Source organism: Mercenaria mercenaria, chromosome 11 (assembly GCF_021730395.1).
Source record: "Mercenaria mercenaria strain notata chromosome 11, MADL_Memer_1, whole genome shotgun sequence".
NCBI classification, from domain to species: domain Eukaryota; kingdom Metazoa; phylum Mollusca; class Bivalvia; order Venerida; family Veneridae; genus Mercenaria; species Mercenaria mercenaria.
In genome coordinates this window covers 56,725,380-56,747,091 of record NC_069371.1, presented here as the reverse complement: position 1 = coordinate 56,747,091, position 21,712 = coordinate 56,725,380, and the positions used below count along the sequence as shown (strand labels likewise).

Here is a 21,712-nt window from a genome sequence, read left to right as displayed (position 1 = left end):
TCTATGCACCGTCAAAAGCTTTGTACTCTCGTCTTGTCGCTAATTGTTCAGGGTTTGCTGTCTTTTCGATTCATTTTATTTGAGTTGTTTTCATTGCCCCTCAGACCTGAAATTTAACCTTGTCCGGTTTATCTTTACTGGTTTTGGAAGCAGGTACCAATGAGGTTGATGCGTACTATGCTATGTATCGTACGTTGCCTGTTTAGACTTGCAGAGGAACTTTGCTTTCACTCCCCAACCTGTTCAAGCCAGTTTTTTTTTCATAGTGGCGAGTTTTTTAAGGCCCTCTTCTTTGACCTTTAATGTCAGATTTGACCTTGACTAATTTTTCATTATTATTTCAAGAATGATATCATCTGTTATAAATACATTAAAATGAATAATAATTAGTTAATAGTTTTTAAATACCCTAAAAAATAATGAAAAATCGTTGCAAAAATACTGTTTTATTTTTTTTGGCTAATTTTCACGCAGATTTGACCTTTGACCTTTGGGAATAGGTTTTGCTTTGCCTTATTTGAATAAGATCTGCATTCCTGACCTTGCTTTACATGTATACATTAAAATAAATTGCAACAGAAAATTCTAACAAGAGATATTATTTTTGAACAAAGTAATGAGTAAGTATGCTACAAATTGATCTTTTACATAAAAATGACCCCTGACCTTTAATACCAGGTTCGACCTTGACTTATTTTCTCTTCCATGACATCGTCTGACATATATACAGTAAAATGAAAAACGATCAGTTACTAAAATGACAAAACGAATTCTTTTAAACCATAAAAAAAATATTACAAACAGGTGATATTATTGCAACATTTTATTCACTTTTTTGACCTTTGACCTTTGAAATTATGGTTGACCTTGAATGTTTTGAAATTGTATGTGGATACTAGACATCGCCTAACATTTATACATTAAATGAACTGATATCGTTGACTAATATCGACAAAATATTATCAACAAGAAGAAAGTTAAAGAGCCATTTTTTTCTTGCTTTTAAATGAAAATGACCTTTGACACTTTATATCACATTTGAACTTTTCTGATTTCAAATGATATCTTTATTACTGACATTGTGGAACATATATACATTAGAATAAATCACGAGCAATTACTAATAATGATTAGGAATAGCATTTATATTTCAAACAGGAAGCTATTCATGCAAGTTTTCACTCAAATTTGACCTTTGACCTTTGATATAAGCTTTACCCTTGGCAGTTTTGGGGTTACATCTGCACTATTGACTTTGCCTGACATGCAGACATTTAATCAAATTAACTTCGGTGACATATAATGCGAATACATATTAAACAGATTAAAAAAAGTAAAGGTAACATTTTTCACATTTTGCACGAAAATGAACTTTGACCATCAATTATCAGAGTTGACTTTGACGTTTTGCAACAAGATTTGCATTTCTGACTTTGGCTGATATAAACACATTACATAAGTAAAACTGAGTAACTTATGATAACAAACTAATTTTTAAGAATAAAAATAAATTTCAAATATGCCAATTTTTGTGATTTGTACATAAATTTGACCTTTGACCTTAAATATCAAGTTTGCCCTTCATTCCTTTTTGATGAATTTCTTTTTGCTGACATTGGTTGACATATATACATTTACTGACAATCAAATAGCTACTGTAATCAAACAGTGAAAAAATGGTAAACTTAAACTTTACCCTACCCCCTAAATTTTTACAAGTGAGTTTAACCTCCCATATCACAAACATAAGTGAACAAAATATAGATAGGCACGGCTTTGACACTTAAGAAATGGGTTTTCATGGAGGATATGAAATAGTGTTTCCAAAAATGTATAAACTTCTTTTGGCCTCAATTGTTGCAATAAAAGTACGTGAGCTCTCGGACCAATGTCAAATATCTAAGCTCTAGACCTTCTGGTTTATTTTTAGAAAAGTTTGAAGATTTTTCTATGTACAATCTAGTAACCCCATAGGGCGGGGCTAATTTGACCCCAGGGGTCATGATTTTAATAAATTTTGTGGAAGTCTACTAGGCAATGCTTCATGTCAAATATCTAAGATCTAGGCCTTCTGGTTTATTTTTAGAAAATTTTTTGAAGATTTTAATAATTATGTAAAATCAAGTGACCCCTTGGGCGGTGTCAATTTTGACCCAGGGGTCACGATTGAACATATGTTGTAGAGGTCCACTAGGCAATGCTACATGTGAAATATCTAAGCTCTAGGCCTTCTGGTTTATTAAAAAAATTTTGAAGATTTTCGTATGTAAAATAAAGTGACCCCTGGGGCGGGGTCAATTTTGACCCTGGGGTCATGAGCTGAACAACTTTAGTAGAGGTCCACTAAGCAATGCTACATGTCAAATATCTATGCTCTAGGGCTTCTGGTTTTTGAGAAGATTTTTTTAAGATTTTCATGATTTGAACAAACTTGGTAGAGGTCCATTATACCCCAGTCACAAGCTACGTCTAGCTACGGACAGAAACGTAGTAATCCGTATCGATTCGTACCTGAGCCGTACCTCAGAGTAGTCATTCGTATTAATCCATACCAAAACGTGGTCAAAACGTATTCAAAACTTATTCCAAACTTGCAAGTTTCTCCAACTTTTGAACATGCACAAAAGTTTGAGCGAACCGTAGCCATTTGAGAATGACTTTAGTCCAACTTGGCTGAAACTTATTCATCCGTAGTTAAACGTACTTAAACGTAATTATCCGTGCTGTTACGTACCTCACCGTAGCCGAACGTAGTTATCCGAGGCTGCTCGTACTTGAGCATAGTTCAACGTAGTTTACCGCAGACCCGTCCGTGCGCTGGGAAAGTTGCAAGGCGCAGTAAAAAGTAATTCAGCGCAGTACCTCGTACCTATCCGTACTTATTCGCGTCCTGTATTGTTTTGTTTGTTTCCTGTTTCTCACCATTTTTCCCGTACTAAGACGTACTGTTCCGTAGTTATACACCCACAGACTAATCCTATCCACACCGTACCTCAACGCACGGACATATCCATATGTGTGACTGTAGCTTTAGGCAATGCTTCACACCAAATATCTAAGCTCTAGGGCTTTTGGTTTTTGAGAAGAAGATTTTTAATGTTTTTCCTTTCGGTTGCCATGGCAACCAGAGTTCTCCATGGAATTCAATTCTTTGAATAATTTTGAAAGGGGGCCACTCAAGGATCATTCCTGTGAAGTTTTGTGTAATTCTGCCCAATGGTTTTCAAGAAGATTTTTTTCAAATTGTTGACGCACGACGGACGACGGACATCAAGCGGTCACAAAAGCTCACCTTGTCACTTCGTGACAGGTGAGTTAAAAATGTAAGACCTTGGGATGTGCGTGCGTGTGTGTGTGCGTACTTAGGGAGGGTTAGAGATAATATTAAGAAAAACAAGAGGGCCATGATGGCCCTATACATCGCTCACCAGAGTTGATCTGGCCTACTGACCTAGTTTTTGACCCCGCATGTCCAAGAGTTGAACTTGACCTAAAGATCATCAAGACAATCATTCTGACTAAATTTTGTAAAGATCTGGTTACAGCTGTGACCTCTAGAGTGTTCACAAGCTTTTCCTTTGATTTGACCTGTGACCTAGTTTTTGATCCCACATGACCCAGATTCATACTTGATCTAGGAACGATGAGGACAAACATTCTGACCCAGTTTCATAAAGATTGAGTCACAAATGTGGCCTCTAAAGTGTTCACAAGCTTTTCCTTTGATTTGACCAGGCGACCTAGTTTTTGACCGCACATGACCCAGTTTCGAACTTGGCCTAGAGATCATCAAGGCAAACATTCTGACCATGTTTCATAAAGATTGGGTCAAAAATGTGGTCTTTAGAGTGTTCACAAGCTTTTCCATTGATCTGACCTACTTACCTAGTTTTTGACCCTACATGACCCAGTTTCAAACTTGACCTAGAGATTATCAAGACAAACATTCTGACCAAGATTCATAAAGATTGGGTCAAAAATGTGGTCTCTAGAGTGTTCACAAGCTTTTCCATTGATCTGACTTACTGACCTAGTTTTTGACCCCACACAGGGTTCCCACACTTTTTCGTCTATGAAATTTAAGGACTTTTCCAGGACCTTGATGCAATTTTCTAGGACCTCTGTACGACATATCGGGCTGTACGTTCCCGTCAATTTTTCTAGATTCAGTGTAAAAATATAAGAAAAGAGGGCCATAATGGCTCGATATTGCTTAAAAATTTCTATTTAATAAATACAGGTTCTGCAAATTTTCTTTCTTCTTTTTTTTTCATTTTGTTTTCTTACTGTCCTCAAGCGTTTGTTTCTCAAGGAAACTATGAATCATTTACTTCTCTAGCATGTTGTGAAGAATTAATCAACTCCTTCATAATAAATACACCTCTGGTGCCACCTACATTATTTATATAATCTTTGATACACTTCTAGCAATTAGATTATTTTCAGTCAAGTTGATGTTTGATCACTGAATTCAAGCATGTCACTAATCACAATTTTCACAATTGTTCTCGAAAAATAATCGGAATTTCACAGGGCTTCTTAAAAATCGACACAAAATGACCGATAGCCTAAAATTACTGTTTAAAAATTCAGGTATAGCTACCTATATAGGGTCATCAACCACAAAAACATCGGTATTTTAGAAAAAGGAAATTGAAATGACATCCATGTCTGCCATTTTGAATCATGAATTACTCCCCTTAGCAAAATGGGATAATTCCCGGTATTTTCCCGTACCTTTACCGTTCTCTCGCCAAATTCCCGGTATTTTCATGGCCGGGAGTCAATTTTTGAAATTCACGGACTTTTCCCTTTTCCCAGATAGCGTGGGAACCCTGCCCACATGACCCAGTTTCGAACTTGACCTAGAGATCATCAAGACAAACATTCTGACCAAGATTCATAAAGATTGGGTCAAAAATGTGGTCTCTAGAGTGTTCACAAGCTTTTCCTTTGATCTGACCTACTGACTTAGTTTTTGACCCCACATGACCCAGTTTCAAACTTGACCTAGAGATCATCAAGACAAACATTCTGACCAAGTTTCATAAAGATTGTGTCAAAAATGTGGTCTCTAGAGTGTTCACAAGGCAAATGTTGACGGACGACGCACGTCGATGGACGCCGGACAATGACCGGTCACAATAGCTCACCTTGAGCACTTTGTGCTCTGGTGAGCTAACAAGATACAAACAACCTTTACACCCTTGGAGGGGAGGTTGAGTCAAGTGTCATATGTCTGAAATCACAATCTTTAGAATAATAATAATAATTATTTTAAGAAGGTGACATATTAAGAGTACATAGTATACATACAACTTATTTCCAATATGGCCTTCTACATAAATGTTAAAACACAGTATCTACAACAACAGACCATTTCAAAGACATTTTTAAATGAAAATATGATGAAAGACAAGCAAGTCGATACTTGTTGACTGAACAGAACGATTTAAGAAAACAGTCTAATGGACGTGAAATAATGGTTAATCAAAAATGGACGTCAATGGTCGTGTCTGAAGGTGTTACAGAAATATCAAAAATGTAAAATACGCATTCTATGAGGAATATGCTGAATTTTATATTAAACAAAATTTCGTAACGGAACCCTACAACTTCAAATTAGGCGCATTCCACCTTAAGCAAGCGAACGCAAAACTTAAGGACTATGCTATTTTGAAATTAAAAATTAGGTGGGTGGGGTACATGATATTATTTCTGAGGAATTTCTAAGTTAATGTAAAACAAACCTTATTCCAATGTGACAATACATTAAAACCATGAAGTGCTGAACTCTTACTTTAATTAAAAGACTAAAGTGGGAAAAGCTATCGGTATGTTTGTGTCACAATTTTCGGCGCAAGTATTCTATGTCATCATGCATAACTGCAAAAAACTATAACATAAATAATAAAGCTGAACTATCTGTGTAAATGAGCTGAGAGCTATTTTTCTATTTCCGTTTATTACTTTTCAAAAAAACACATTACAATTTACCAGGTGTTGGCAAAATTTGTCACTTTTGTGCACATGCCTTTACGCATTAAAGAAGTCCGAACTATAGGTATGGTGTGCGAGAAGGGCCTGAGCGCTTACGTAGTATCAGATTTTACAATCATAGGTTTAAAGCGACTAACCCACACATCATGGTGTCAGATTTAAAAAAATCAAACTTTTGCTTTATTTACCTATATGCTCAATATTCGATGTTCTTACAATGTATTTTTCATCAAATTCTGTTCCTATTACATTTAAAATAAAAACATTTGTCTACAATTTCTGATAAGGGTTTCCCAGTTCATAAAAGAAATGGATTTCCCATCAGCAAACATGTATAGGTATCGCACAATACTGTGATGTTTTGAAATCAAAACAAACAAAACAATAACTTATAAAATGAAGTCAGTACACTTTATACATTAATGATGCAGTCAGTGATTTCTCGTTGGCCTAGTGCGATTACGCTATTCGTATTATACTTTTTCGTTGTAAGTTCAATTTCCCAGACCTGAGCGATATTGTGTACTTTTAATAATGGAACGTTCCACTAGTGTTATTCAGTACGATAGTGGTTCTAACCTAAATAAGGCAAAGTAAATCATGCTAACTTCCCTAAATGGTAGACAAGTATATAAATTGCCCATCAAACTACATGTGCACTTTTGATTTGCTGCCCACGTGATGATAGCGTCTAAATATACTGTTGCGTCTCGTTCTATATTTATCAATGTCTACAAAATAAAGCAATGTAACGGTTTATAAAAGTACATGAAAAAAACTGCAAAAACTCGAATGTTCCTGTAATTCTGGAAACTATAAACTGGTCAATCATTATGTATTCATGTAAACATATGAAACAGTGGCGGTATTTTGCCTTTCGGTGATAAATTATTTAAAAATTACAATTCATAATGTGTGGGTAAGTTGCTTTAAGCATTCTCTTGTAATTGAGCTGAAACAAAATTGCTAACAGAAAGACCTTTGGTCATACAAAAAGTGATGTTAAACCTACAAGACAAAAATTAAAATGTGCCTATATGATACATATGCCCCCACTTATCTATCCCTATCTGGCCATTGTATTTTTTTTGTTTGTTTTGAGTTTTGCAGCATTTTTCAGCAGTATTTTAGCTATGTAACAGCAGGCAGATTCTTGGATTCTGTACCAGTACTAAACTGCTCTCTGCATGTAACTGCCAGCTTCTCAACATGCATCAATTCTGGAGGCTGGATGATTTCAGATACAATGTCTTCTATCAAATAGTCATGGAGAACATACATATTATTGTCATGGACCTAACCCACAACCCTGCAATCTATAGAGCTGAGCTCATCCTTCTGACCTATTGGGGCAGGTTCTCTGGCCGTTGAAGGGCAGTAACTGGCAATCTAAACTTAAAAGATTTCAATATTTCACATAGATATAATACAGCTTGTTAAACCTGTAACACTAACTTTAAGGTCCTTTAAACAAACTTTTTGTTATGTCAGAGGCCTTAAGTCCGGTCTTACTATGTAAAAACAAGAGGACCATGATGGTCCTGAATCGCTCACCTGTCCCAACATGACCCAGTTTTGAACTGAGTATGACGTCATTTTTTTCTATTATTTGACATAGTGACCCAGTTTTTGACCTCATGTGACCCAGTTTTGAACCTGACCTAGATATCATCAAGATGAACATTCTGACCAACTTTCATACAGATCCCATGAAAAATATGGCCTCTAGAGAGGTCACAAGGTTTTTTCATTATTTGACCTACTGACCTAGTTATTGATGGCACGTGACCCAGTTTCAAATCTGACCTAGATATCATCAAGATGAACATTCTGACCAATTTTCATGAAGATCCATTCAAAAGTATAGCCTCCAGAGAGGTCACAAGGTTTTTCTATTTTTAGACCTAATGACCTAGTTTTTGACCGCAGCTAACCAAGTTTCGAACTTGACCTAGATATCATCAAGATGAACAATCAGACCAACTTTCATACAGATCCCATGAAAAATATGGCCTCTAGAGAGGTCACAAGGTTTTTCTATTATTTGACCTACTGACCTAGTTTCTGACGGCACGTGACCCAGTTTCGAACTTGACCTAGATATCATCAAGGTGAACATTCAGACCAATTTTCATGAAGATCTTGTGAAAAATATGGCATCTAGAGAGGTCACAAGGTTTTTCTATTTTTAGACCTACTGACCTAGTTTTTAACCACAGCTGACCCAGTTTCGAATCTGACCTAGATATCATCAAGATGAACATTCAGACTAACCTTCATACAGATCCCATGAAAAATATGGCCTCTAGAGAGGTCACAAGGTTTTTTTATTATTTGACCTACTGACCTAGTTTCTGACGGCACGTGACCCAGTTTCGAACTTGACCTAGACATCATCAAGGTGAACATTCTGACTAATTTTCATGAAGATCCATTCAAAAGTATGGCCTCTAGAGAGGTCACAAGGTTTTTCTATTTTTAGACCTAATGACCTAGTTTTTAACCGCAGCTAACCCAGTTTCGAACTTGACCTAGATATCATCAAGATGAACATTCAGACCAACTTTCATACAGATCCAATGAAAAATATGGCCTCTAGAGAGGTCACAAGGTTTTTCTATTATTTGACCTACTGACCTAGTTTTTGACGGCACGTGACCCAGTTTCGAACTTGACCTAGATATTATCAAGGTGAACATTCTGACCAATTTTCATGAAGATCTTGTGAAAAATATGGCCTCTAGAGAGGTCACAAGGTTTTTCTATTTTTAGACCTACTGACCTAGTTTTTGACCGCAGTTGACCCAGTTTCGAACTTGACCTAGATATCATCAAGATGAACATTCAGACCAACTTTCATAAAGATCCCATGAAAAATGTGACCTCTAGAGTGGTCACAAGCAAAAGTTTACGCACGGACGCACGGACGGACGACGGACGCTGCGCGATCACAAAAGCTCACACTGTCACTTTGTGACATGTGAGCTAACAAAACCAAAGGTTTGTAACCACATGTTAAATAGCAGTTCTATAAAGGTGTTACGACACAAACTTTTAAGCCTCTTATGTTGATTTTTTCTATATATACTTGAATGCAAAACTTTAACCAAGGTGTGACGCCAATGGCAACAGCAACGTCACGGTGAGTACAATAGCTCGGACTATTCTTCATATAGTCAAACTAAAAATGGTTGGAAATAGTACATTTAACTTATCTGATCTTTTTAAATATCTGAAATTTACTCACAGCTCTTCTTAGTAATGCATCTATTTCCTCTCTAGATGGATCAGGCTGTAAAAAATCATGATGTTTAATAATGACAAAGTAAGTATAACTTTATTTCTATCTCATCAAAATCATACAGTGTTTTCTTAGAAAGTAACTTACTTTTTTGCATTTCATATTTCTGACAAACATATTGCAGGGAACACTGGTGATAAAATGATGTCAAACAAATGTTGCAGCCAATAAATGTGACATCTAACACACTAAGCCTTGTCACTGATTCATGATTTCTTTAATCAACAGGTAAACTGAGAGATATTTAAAGGTGCTTCAACTTTTAACAAATTAGTACCTTTGAGAAATATGTTTAACATGTTGAAATGATAATAATGCTTGTTTACTTACAAGGGCATCATCTTCTTCATTGGGTTCATCATACATCCTTTCATAATCGTCTCCAAATCTCTGTCTATGAGCTGGTACATCTCTATTGTCATCTCTTCTGTTATCAAATGTGTCTGTTGTATGTCTTTTCTCTCTGCTATAACTCTGTCTTTCAGAATAGTTTTTTCTAAGTTGTCTTTGCCTTCTCAAGTCTTCCTCCCTAAAATCCTCTGGCCATTCTTCTTCAGAACTTCTAAATTCTCTCTCTCTGATTACTTCCTCTCTAAAAAAATAATCTTCATGTTTGTCAACCCTGTCTCTGTGTCTATCAACTCTCTGTATTTCGTCTCTTTTTCCTTTCCTTTTCTCAGACAGGTGTCCTCTTTGAATGAAACCACTATCCCCACTGTTCTGGTTACTTTTTGAATCTCTTCTGGAATACTGACTGTATTTGTTACTTACATTCTTGTATTCATTTTCTGCACTTTCACCAAACCCATCAGTACGTATGTAATCAAACCTACCTCTTCTAGCTTTTTCATTCCAATCATCATCAAAATTCATACAATTCTGAAACTTCTCTCTGTCAACTTCATTTCTATGTGCTTCTCTTCCATCATAATACATATCAATATCTATTTCATAATCAGTCCCATCTCTCCTATCTCCACTTAATCTTTTGTCCATCTTATCATCCCATTCTGCTTCATTTGACATCAAATTATCATAATTATCATCAACTCTGTCACTATACATTCTCACTAAGTCCTCCACTTTTGTTTCATCTAGTGGCAAATTATAGTCCTCTGTAGGAATTTGCTGATCACTCTGATATGCCTGCTCCCTTCTCTCTTCAGGATAACTTTCTCTGTGTTTGTCTCTATTATATATTTCTCTATATGGGCTGGTCATACGTTCTGATCTCCTTGTAAACTGATCAGTTTGATTTACACAGTTGTTATCCCTCTGCCTTACATGGGTAGGACTGCTTCTATCAGATCTATAAGGACTTCTAGAGTTTCTTCTATCTCTTCCATCGCTTTTTCTGAGATCTCTATCCCACCTATCATTATACCCTCGGCGGGATCTATCATAAGTTCTTTGAGGGCCTGCCGCTTTATTTCCAGTTCTGAAAACATTCATCCTACCCTCATTTCTCCTCCTTTTGTTTTTGTCATTATATCCAGATTCTCTACCATATCTTTTAATTCCGCGTTCAATTTCTCCAAAACCATCCACAGAAGTTCCATCATCATGGCCAGTATTATGTTCACTTTCATGAAACACTTGACAATCATTATTGCTAGCTGCATATGGTGTTCTTTTCTCATCAAAATATTGTCTATCATTAGTATAGTTATTCTTATTCTTATTATATACACTTTCTGATGAACCAATAACCTCATGTGTTTTTGGAAGTTGAGAATGTGTGCTTAATTGATGCAAATTGTTAGAATCTGAATTCCTATAAGGAGCATTTTGCTGAGGTGAGGAACCAGTTGAAGACTCTGTAGGTGCAGCTGATGTTTGTATCTGGCAAGGTGGAGGCCTTTTTTGCCCTATCAAATTAGATGTTGCATTTTGTAAATTTGGATGCTGAGCTGTAGAAAGCATGACAGGAAGTGCACCTGAGAGAACTGGTGTGGCGGAAATAGGTTTCTCCAAACTTGGGTAAACTGGTAACCTTGGAGACTGCTCTTGAATCAGAGGTTGTTGATCAGACACTGGCATAGCTAACTGTGTTTGGTCTGACCTCTGAGAAGCAATTTGCCCCATCTGATGATGATAAGGCATTGGCAGTAGAGTTTGCCTCAAACCTGATGCAAGTGGTGGTCTATGTCTAGGTCCTGGAATCAGAGGCTGTCTAACAGTATATGGAGGAACTGGCATTGTCTGAACAAGCCCACCATATTGTGGAGCAAAATGTCTTACAGCACCATTAGCTGGCAGCTGTGTAGTCGTAGATGAATTTGTAGCACTCTGAAATGGCATCAGAGAAGGCAGTGCAGTTGCCGTTTGATAGCTCTGGGCTTGACTGGTATGTATACTGGGTGGAGGAAACATCATATTTGAAATTGTGCCCGACTGTGGAGGTGGCCATATTTGTGGTGCATACAGTGTTGGGCTTTCACTATTTAACTGAACTGTTTGCTGTATCTGATTCTGACCTGTTTGAGGAGTGTGTAAGTTGTGCTGCTGGACCTGAGACGCAAGCTGTAAATCTTGATCAATGCTCTGAGCTTGGGTATGTTGGGCTTGTGCACTTGACAAATATGTTACAATGGACTTGGACTCACTTGCAGCTTGAACAGCTGTTGAAGTATTTTCTCCTGAAACTGTGGCACCTGACAGAGACCTAAAGTAAAACATATCATCAAATATTTACATTCCGTATAGAAAGAAAAGTTTATTCGTATAAACAATATTAATGCAATATCATGGGTGGCCCTTTACACAGGATTGCATGTGCAATCTGAACGTAACAAAACTTATTAAAGAGGCACAACAAAATAACTGTATTCTTTTGTGTTTCCATGATGGTAATTATACATGCTTTGCATGAAGAAAATGAGAAATAACAAGTATATAGTTACAAATTGACAGTGACATATATCAGGCCAAGATGATGTGTGTAATGTCTTAATATTTTATTGAATAACTGTAACAACATGTACAGAAATCAGTGTATTTAGTGAAATTTCAATCACATTTTGTTTCTACAGTGTAATACCCCAGTCACACATACGGCGCGGATAGCTACGTCTAGCCACGGATAGAAACGTAGTAATCCGTATCGATCCGTACCTGAGTCGTACCTTAAAGTAGTAACCCGTACGGTTCAGGTATGGATCGGTACGAATTACTACGTTTCTATCTGTAGCTAAACGTAACTATCCGCGCCGTATGTGTGACTGTGGTATAAGATAGCTATTCATCTATGTTTTTAAAACTATGCTGAAAAGAGATTGACTGAATAAGTTTGCAGATAAAGTTATAAAAGCAAATTTATTCAGGAATGGCCTAATTTGTCCGCCTGAAAACTTGTAGTATGGCTGTTTATTATATACCTATATAAATTCTGTCAAAAATCGGCTTGTATTTCATAATTAAATATGAACATACAGACAAAAATTCCATATTGTACCTTTTAAATTCTGTATTGTACCTTCCGTATTGTATGCTGCCAGACTATTTTCATTAATATGCATGACCTGACACAGTTCTATAAATAGCACACATAAAAACTTCACTAAATTCCATTAAATATCGATAAACATTGAAGATTTCGTTCAAGAACAAAACAAGAATCAAAATGGTAAAGGTATATAATAAAAGGGTCATTATAACAGTAGCTAGATCTGGGACTTTGTATACAGCTCTCGTGAATTTTGCAAGGTTGGATTACACTCGGCGCTTGCGCGCCTCGTGAGATCCAATCTGGCAAAATCCACTCGAGCCGAATACTGCATCCCAGATCAAGCTACTGTCATAATAACCCTATTATATTACCTGTATTTCAAGAATGATTTTCATGAAGTTTTTGTGAGTGAAAAAAGTAGGTCACTAGGTCGTGGTTGGTCTTTAACAAAATGATGTTGTTAAACGTGCACGGATGTGCAGGCTGATTTTAGTCTGCACTGGTCACAAAGGCAGAATTATTTGCCACCAGCAGGCTCAAGATTAAAATAAGAGGACCATGATGGTCCTGAATGGTCCTGAATCGCTCACCTGTTCCCACATGACCCAGTTTTGAGTATGATGTCATTTCTTCTATTACAGTAAACCTCACTTATAAGGAACTCGGATATAAGGAACACTCGGTTATAAGGAACAGTTTTCAATTCCCCGATCTAATTCCTTCTTTATTCAATGTAAAAATCCTCGGTTATAGCGAACTCGGTTATAAGGAACACTCGGTTATAAGGAACACTTTTTCAAGTCCCAAAGTATGAAATTCAGTGGAAAACCCCTCGGTTATAGCGAATAGACATAAAGAATAAAAAACATTGAAGATCAGAAATAAACAGGAGAATCGCTGATGAGTAATCACTGCACTTTCCCGCGTTTTCGTGCACTTGAATAAAAACAAAATTAATGATTTCATGTTTATGATCTTTAGTTTGTTAATTCAAGGATAAAATAAAAAGAATATATATAATATCATCATTAACATTTATCAAATACTACACGATAATAGACTTGGGATTAAAATATTGGTCATTATTAGTCTAGTTTCGTCACAATGGAAATATCCTAATAAATGTGCTAATTACGCGTGATTAACAGTGGCAAACAGTTCCGTTTACCTAATTTTCCAATTGTAAAAATTAAAGCAGGTGCTAAAATAGACAATAGCAAAATTATAGGTATAAATTGCACTTTAATCCGTATGAAGACACCGTTGTCTAGTGTCTGCAAAATAGAAAATTGAACACTTATTTTATTTTACTGTTGACGCCTATTCATTTGTTCACATAACATGCAGTAGCGCAAAGTAAGCGGCGTAACTGCCACATAGCTTATAGTCAGTCATAATGTAGCGCTCTCTGAAAAAGAAGATAGAAATAACTGACAAAAAAATAAACAAAAACTACAGTCATTCTTACCGACGTACATTTTGGCTTAGTTTAGGTTTAAAGGCCGTGTTTCAACACCTTTTCGGTCACATACATGCATGCAGTTTACCTTACCATCTCTCCAGAAAAGGACCGGTACTAGACTCGCAACTTTCTCACATACAGATTTATGGCCGGCCCGGAGTGTGAACACATAGCCCTTTTCAAACGTCAGTCAAATAGTGTTCGCTATACAAATTGTTTTCGTTATACAAACCTCGGCTACAAGGAACTTGTTCGCTATACGGATATAAGGAACTTCGGTTATAAGGAACAAATTTTAGAGGTCCCAAGCTGTTCCTTATAAGCGAGGTTTACTGTATTTGACATAGAAACCTAGTTTTTGACCTCATGTGACCCAGTTTTGAACTTGACCTAGATATCATCAGTTTTGAACTTGACCTAGATATCATCAAGATAAAAATTCTGACCAATTTTCATGAAGATCCATTGAAAAATATGGCCTCTAGAGAAGCCACAAGGTTTTTCTATTATTTGACCTATCGACCTAGTTTTCGAAGTACGTGACCCTGTTTTGAACTTGATCTAGATATCATCAAGGTGAACATTCTCACTAATTTTCATGAAGATCTCATGAAAAATATGGCCTCTAGAGAGCTCACAAGGTTTTTCTATTTTTATACCTACTGGCCTAGTTTTTGACCGCACGTGACCCAGTTTCGAAACTGACCTAGATATCATCAAGGTGAACATTCAGACCAAATTACATCAAGATCCATTGAAAAATATGGCTTCTAGAGAGGTCAAAAGATTTTTCTTATTTTAGACCTACTGACCTAGTTTTTGACTGCAGTTGATCCAGTTTCAAACTTGACCTAGATATCATCAAGATGAACATTCAGACCAACTTTCATACAGATCCCATGAAAAGTATGGCCTCTAGAGAGGTCACAAGGTTTTTTTTATTATTTGACCTACTGACCTAGTTTTTGATGGCACGTGACCCAGTTTCAAACTTGTCCTAGACATCATCAAGGTGAACATTCTGACCAATTTTCATGAAGATCCATTCAAGGGTATGGCCTCTAGAGAGGTCACAAGGTTTTTCTATTATTTGACCTACTGACCTAGTTTTAGAAGGCACGTGACCCAGTTTCGAACTTGACCTAGATATCATCAAGATGAACATTCTGACCAATTTTCATGAAGATCTTGCGAAAAATATGGCCTCTAGAGAGGTCACAAGGTTTTTCTATTTTTAGACCTACTGACCTAGTTTTTGATCGCACGTGACCCAGTTTCGAACTTGACCTAGATATTATCAAGATGAATATTCAGACCAACTTTCATACAGATCCCATGAAAAATATGGCCTTTAGAGAGGTCACAAGGTTTTTCTATTATTTGACCTACTGACCTAGTTTTTGATGGCACGTGACCCAGTTTCGAACATGACCTAGATATCATTAACATGAACATTCTGACCAATTTTCATAAAGACCCCATGAAAAATGTGACCTCTACTAGAGTGGTCGCAAGCAAAAGTTTGTGCACGGACGGACTACGGACGCTGCACGATCACAAAAGCTCACCTTGTCACTTTGTGACAGGTGAGCTAACAAAAGATCACAGAGTGATCTTGGCGCCCACCATTGAGCCATTTTTGATTGTTCCGAATTTCAAGACTAGCACAAGGTCGGAATCAAGGTCAAATTTCATTTCAGTACACATCACTGTGCATGTGATCCATGCATGTGGTCCAAATTTGAAAGTTGTAGCTTGAGAAATGTGAAAGTAGGTGACAAGATCAATCTTTAGGTCAAAGTTAATTTCTGTATACAAAACTATGCATGTGCTTCAAATTTGGAGGCTGCAGCCTGAGAAATGTAAAAGTAGGTACTAGATAAAAATCAATGTCAAATTTCAATTCAGAACACAAAAATAGGCATGTGGTCCAAATTTGAAGCCTGTAGCTTGAGAAATGTGAAAGTAGGTCACTAGGTCAATGTCAAGGTCAAAGTTTTTTTCGGTACACAAAACTATGCATGTGGTCCAAATTTGAAGCCTGTATCCTCAAAAATGTGAAAGTAGGTCACTAGGTCAATGTCAAGGTCAAAGTTTTTTTCGGTGCACTAAACTATGCATGTGGTCCAAATTTGAAGGCTGTAGCTTGAGAAATGTGAAAGTAGGTCACTAGGTCAATGTCAAGGGCAAAGTTTTTTTCGGTACACAAAACTATGCATGTGGTCCAAATTTGAAGGCTGTAGCTTGAGAAATGTGAAAGTAGGTCACTAGGTCAATGTCAAGGTCAAAGTTTTTTTCGGTACACAAAACTATGCATGTGGTCGAAATTTGAAGGCTGTAGCTACATAAATGTGAAAGTAGGTCACTAGGTCAAGATCAAGGTCAACTCATGTCAAGGTCAAAGTTTTTTTCGGTACACAAAACTATGCATGTGGTCCAAATTTGAAGACTGTAGCTACAGAAATGTGAAAGTAGGTCACTAGGTCAATGTCAAGGTCAAAGTTTCTTAAGGTACACAAAACTATGCACGTGGTCCAAATTAGAAGGCTGTAGCTTGGGAAATGTGAAAGTAGGTCACTAGGTCAATGTCAAGGTCAAAGTTTTTTTCAGTACACAAAACTATGCATGTGGTCCAAATTTGAAGGCTGTAGCTACAGAAATGTGAAAGTAGGTCACTAGGTCAAGATCAAGGTCAACTCATGTCAAGGTCAAAGTTTTTTTTCGGTTCACAAAACTATGCATGTGGTTCAAATTTGAAGGCTGTAACTACAGAAATGTGAAAGTAGGTCACTAGGTCAATGTCAAGGTCAAAGTTTCTTAAGGTGCACAAAACTATGCATGTGGTCCAAATTTGAAGGCTGTAGCTTGAGAAATGTGAAAGTAGGTCACTAGGTCAAAATCAAGGTCAAATTTCATTTCAGAACACAAAACTATTCATGTGGTCTAAATTTGAAGCCTGTACCTTCAAAAATGTGAAAGTAGGTCACTAGGTCAGTGTCAAGTTCAGTTTTTTCCAGTGCACAAAACTATGCATGTGGTCCAAATTTGAAGGCTGTAGCTACAGAAATGTAAAAGTAGGTCACTAGGTCAAAATCAAGGTCAACTCATGGTAATGTTCATCTTGCAACTCAAAACTTTACATGTAGTCCAAATTTGAATGTTGTAGATAACTGACAAGAAGATTTTAAAAGCTTTTCCCTATATAAGTCTATATGAACCATGTGACCCCCGGGGAGGGGCCAAATTTAACCCTAGGGGGATAATTTTAACAAACTTGGTAGAGAACCACGAGACGATGCTACATAACAAATATCAAAGCCCTAGGCTTTGTGGTTTGGACAAGAAGATTTTCAAAGTTTTTCCCTATATAAGTCTATGTAAATCATGTGACCCCAGGGCGGGGCCATATTTGACCCTAAGGAGATACTTTGAACAACCTTAGTAGAAGACTACTAGATGATGTCACATGCAAAATATCAAAGCCCTAGGTCCTGTGGTTTTGGAAAAGAGGTTTTCCAAAGTTTTCCCCTATATAAGTCTATATAAACCATGTGACCCCCCAGGGCGGGGCCATATTTGACCCTAGGGGGATAATTTGAACAATCTTAGTAAAAGACCACTAGATGATGTCACATGCAAAATATCAAAGCCCTAGGCCCTGTGGTTTTGGACAAGAGGTTTTTCAAAGTTTTTCCCTATATAAGTCTATATAAACCATGACTCCAGGGTGGGGCCATATTTGACCCCAGGGATATAATTTGAATCATCTTGGTAGAGGACCACTAGATGATGCTTCATACCAAGGCCCTGTGGTTTTGGACAAGAAGATTTTCAAAATCTTTCCCTATATAAATGTATGTAAATTATAAAAATAAACAAAGGGCCATAACTCACTCAAAAATTGTTGAACCAGTCAGATTTTCAGGCGAACACAACTAGGGTACCAATACATCATTCTGACAAAGTTTGGTCAAAATCCCTCTTGTAGTTTCTGAGGAGATGCAGAAATGAGAAATTGTTAACGGACAGATGGACGGAATGACGGACGGATGGACCACGGACGCAAAGTGATGATGGTGGGCTAACAAGAGGGCCAAGATGGTCCTAGATCACCTGTGTAACAAACCTTAACAGTGTAAACATGTTTAACCTAGTGATTACAAGGAGACAAATATCCTGACCAATTTTCAGTAAGATTGGACCAAAAAATGTGGCATCTTGATGTAAACAAGCATTTTCTTTGATTTGATTTAGTGACCTAGATTTTTAACCCACATGACCCAGATACGAACTTGTCCAAGATGTGGAACAACTACTTTCAGTTTGAATCAAATCCATTTAGTGACACCTGAGATCAAGTGAAAGTGCACCAAAACTTTAACCTGAAATTCTAAGTAAAAAGGGGGGATAATTCATGAAATACTGGTGCAAGAGTTTATAATGGCCCATGTGTCTTGTGATGTGAGTGATGATGTTGAACAACTATTTTAAGTTTGAATCAAATCCATTTAGTAACTAGAAACTGCTTTTGTAAAAAAGCGCATGTCTCCCCCAATGCAAAGTCCTATAGGCAAGAAGTCAATAGGGGTCAGGAGCGAAAGTCAAAGAGACACTGATGGTTGGCTGCAATAGGGATCATCTACTTGGCATGTCCAGTCATCCCGCTAAGTTTCAACACTCTTGGCCTAGAGGTTCTCAAGTCACTGTTCAGGCTCCTGTGACCTTGACCTTTGATCAATAGGGGTCATCTACTCTGCATGTCCAGTCATCCTATTAAGCTTCAACATTCTGGGTCAAGTGGTTCTCAAGTTATTTTCCGGAAATGATTTTACATGACCAGGCCCCTGTGACCTTGACCTTTAATAGACTGACCCAAAAATCAATAGGTTTCATTTACTCTGCATGTTCAATCATCCTATGAAGTTTCAACTTTCTGGGTCAAGTGGTTCTCGAGTTATTGATCGGAAATTGTTTTCCATGTTCAGGCTTTTGTGACCTTGACCTTTAACAGAGTGACCCAAAAATCAATAGGGGTCATTTACTCTGCAGGAACAATCATCCTATGAAGTTTCAACATTCTGGGTCAAGAGGTTCTCAAGTTATTGATCGGAAACGGTTTTCAATGTTCAGGCCCCTGTGACCTTGACCTTTAACAGAATGACCCCAAAATCGATAGGGGTCATCTACTCTGCATGACAATCATCCTATTAAGTTTCAACATTCTGGGTCAAGTGGTTCTCAAGTTACTGACCGGAAATGATTTTTCAATGTTCAGGCCCCTGTGACCTTGACCTTCAACAGAGTGACACCAAAATCACTAGGGGTCATCTACTGTGCATGACCAATCATCCTATGAAGTTTCAACATTCTGGGTCAAGTCGTTCTCAAGTTATTGATCGGAAATGGTTTTCCATGTTCAGGCCCCTGTGACCTTGACCTTTGACGGGGTGACCCCAAAAACAATAGGGGTCGTCTCCTTCATAACCCTACCAACCTATGAAGTTTGAAGGTTCTAGGTCAAAAGGTTCTCCAGTTATTGCTCGGAAATGAAGTGTGACTGAAGGACGGACGGACGGACAGGGCAAAAACAATATGTCTCCCCCAGAGGGGGGGGGGGAGACACATAATAATGAGATAAAGTGAAAGTGCACCAAAATTTTAACCTGTTTATTTATTTATTTGGGTTTTATGGAGCACCAACACAGTATAGGTTATATGGCGCTAAACAGGACTACAAATTTTGGTTTCATATCTCATTTACATCGAAATAAAAAAAATGAGATACGGAATCAAAATATTTGCATACCTGCTGGAATTACAGAGTTACAGCAAAGCCAACTAAGGCAGTGGTTCCAATTCTTTTCATACACAGATTGTCCCAGAACCACATGGGGCAACTTTAACCTGTAATTCTAAGTAAAAAGGGGGGATAATCATAAAATATTGGTGCCAGAGTTATGACCCTTGTGCCATATGATGTGGGTGATGATAAGGAATAACTATTTTAAGTTTGATGTAAATCCATTAAGTAATAACATAGATAAAGAGAAAGTGCATCAAAAGCGCCGACGCCAGGTCGAGTAAGATAGCTCTCCATACTTCCTATAGTTGAGCTAAAATCAAATGAAATCACTTACAACATTCAGCTGGGGAACAAGTCAAATAATACTAAAATCCTCTGATTGATCACATAGTTAGAGGCCTGACAGGAAAAAACAATCTAATGACCCTTTGACCTCTTGAGTGTGACCTTCAGCTTTGGGCTAGCGGTCTGGTGTGTTGTGCATGACACGTCAGCTCATTATTTGATACCTTTATGTTATGTAATATTTAAATCCCTCCATGGATGACAGAGTTATAGAGCGGACAGGAAAAAAACACACTACTAACGGCTGACATCTAAGTGTGACCTTGACGTTTGGTGTTGCGCATGACACGTCATCTCATTATGGGATACCTTGTAATGGTACAAGTATTGATAGGTTTCTTCAATGTTAGCTGTCACACACATACTTTAACCTTGGACAATAGTTTAACAGTACAACTCTGATATCATATGCCAAAAATCAAGGCTCTAGCTATTATTGATTCAGAGAAGAAGATTTTCAAAGTTTCTTATACAAAAGCCTATAGTAAGTACATGTCACATACAGGGGTGTGGCCATTATTGACCTTAGGGCAATAATTTGGTCAATTATGGTAGAGAATTAAACCCTTATATCATATGCCAAATATCAAAGCTCAAGAGAAAAAGATTTTTTTAAGTGTGATAGCTGAAGGCCTATTTTTAACCAAAGTAACCATGTTCAATGAACCAGAACCATTTGAACAAATTTGAAAGATTGTTTGTGTAAAGTTTCATCAAAATCCATTCAGTGATTTTGGAGGATATGTTGTTTAAAGAAATTGTTGATGAAAAGTGACCACCCTCTCTGGCAGCCATGTTTTTTAACAAATTGGAATAATTTGAATAATATTAATAGAGGGTCACACAAGGACCATTTGTGCAAAATTATTTTAAAATCAGGTCAGCTGTTTCACACAAGATTTTTTTAATTTCCACTATATACATATAGGGAAAAGTGACCATGCCCACTGGCAGCAGCATTTTTTGATGAATCGGATAATTTGAACAATCTTTGTAGAGGGTCACTTATTAGGACCATTTGTATAAAATTATTTTAAAATTGGGCCAGCAGTTTCATACAAGAAGATTTTTAAAGTTTCAACTATATACATAAAGTGAAAATTGGCCGGCCATGCCCTCTGGTGGCCATATTTTTTGACAAATCAAAATAATTTGAACTACCTACCTAGATGCTACATTTACCTGTATACTTTGAGACATACAATACTTGACTACCTACCTTGATGCTACATTTATCTGTATACTTGAAGGCATACAATATTTATTTACTTACGTAGAAGCTATATTTATCTGTATACTTGTATATTTAGCTGTATACTTTGATTTACCTGTGTACTTTTGAGATACAAAATA

At 37.1% G+C, this 21,712-nt stretch overlaps 1 protein-coding gene across 2 annotated transcripts in view; it reads right to left on the bottom strand.

The window, feature by feature from the left end:
- Positions 1-21,712, bottom strand: part of LOC123532336 (uncharacterized) — a 316,884-nt gene that overhangs the window by 20,444 nt on the left and 274,728 nt on the right. For both annotated transcript variants that reach the window (XM_053517493.1, XM_045313748.2), the window contains exons 23-24: positions 9,632-11,966; positions 9,248-9,292 (exon numbers count right to left, since the gene is read on the bottom strand). In XM_053517493.1, coding sequence (XP_053373468.1) covers positions 9,248-9,292; positions 9,632-11,966 — 2,380 coding nt within the window. The remainder of the gene's footprint in view (positions 1-9,247; positions 9,293-9,631; positions 11,967-21,712) is intronic.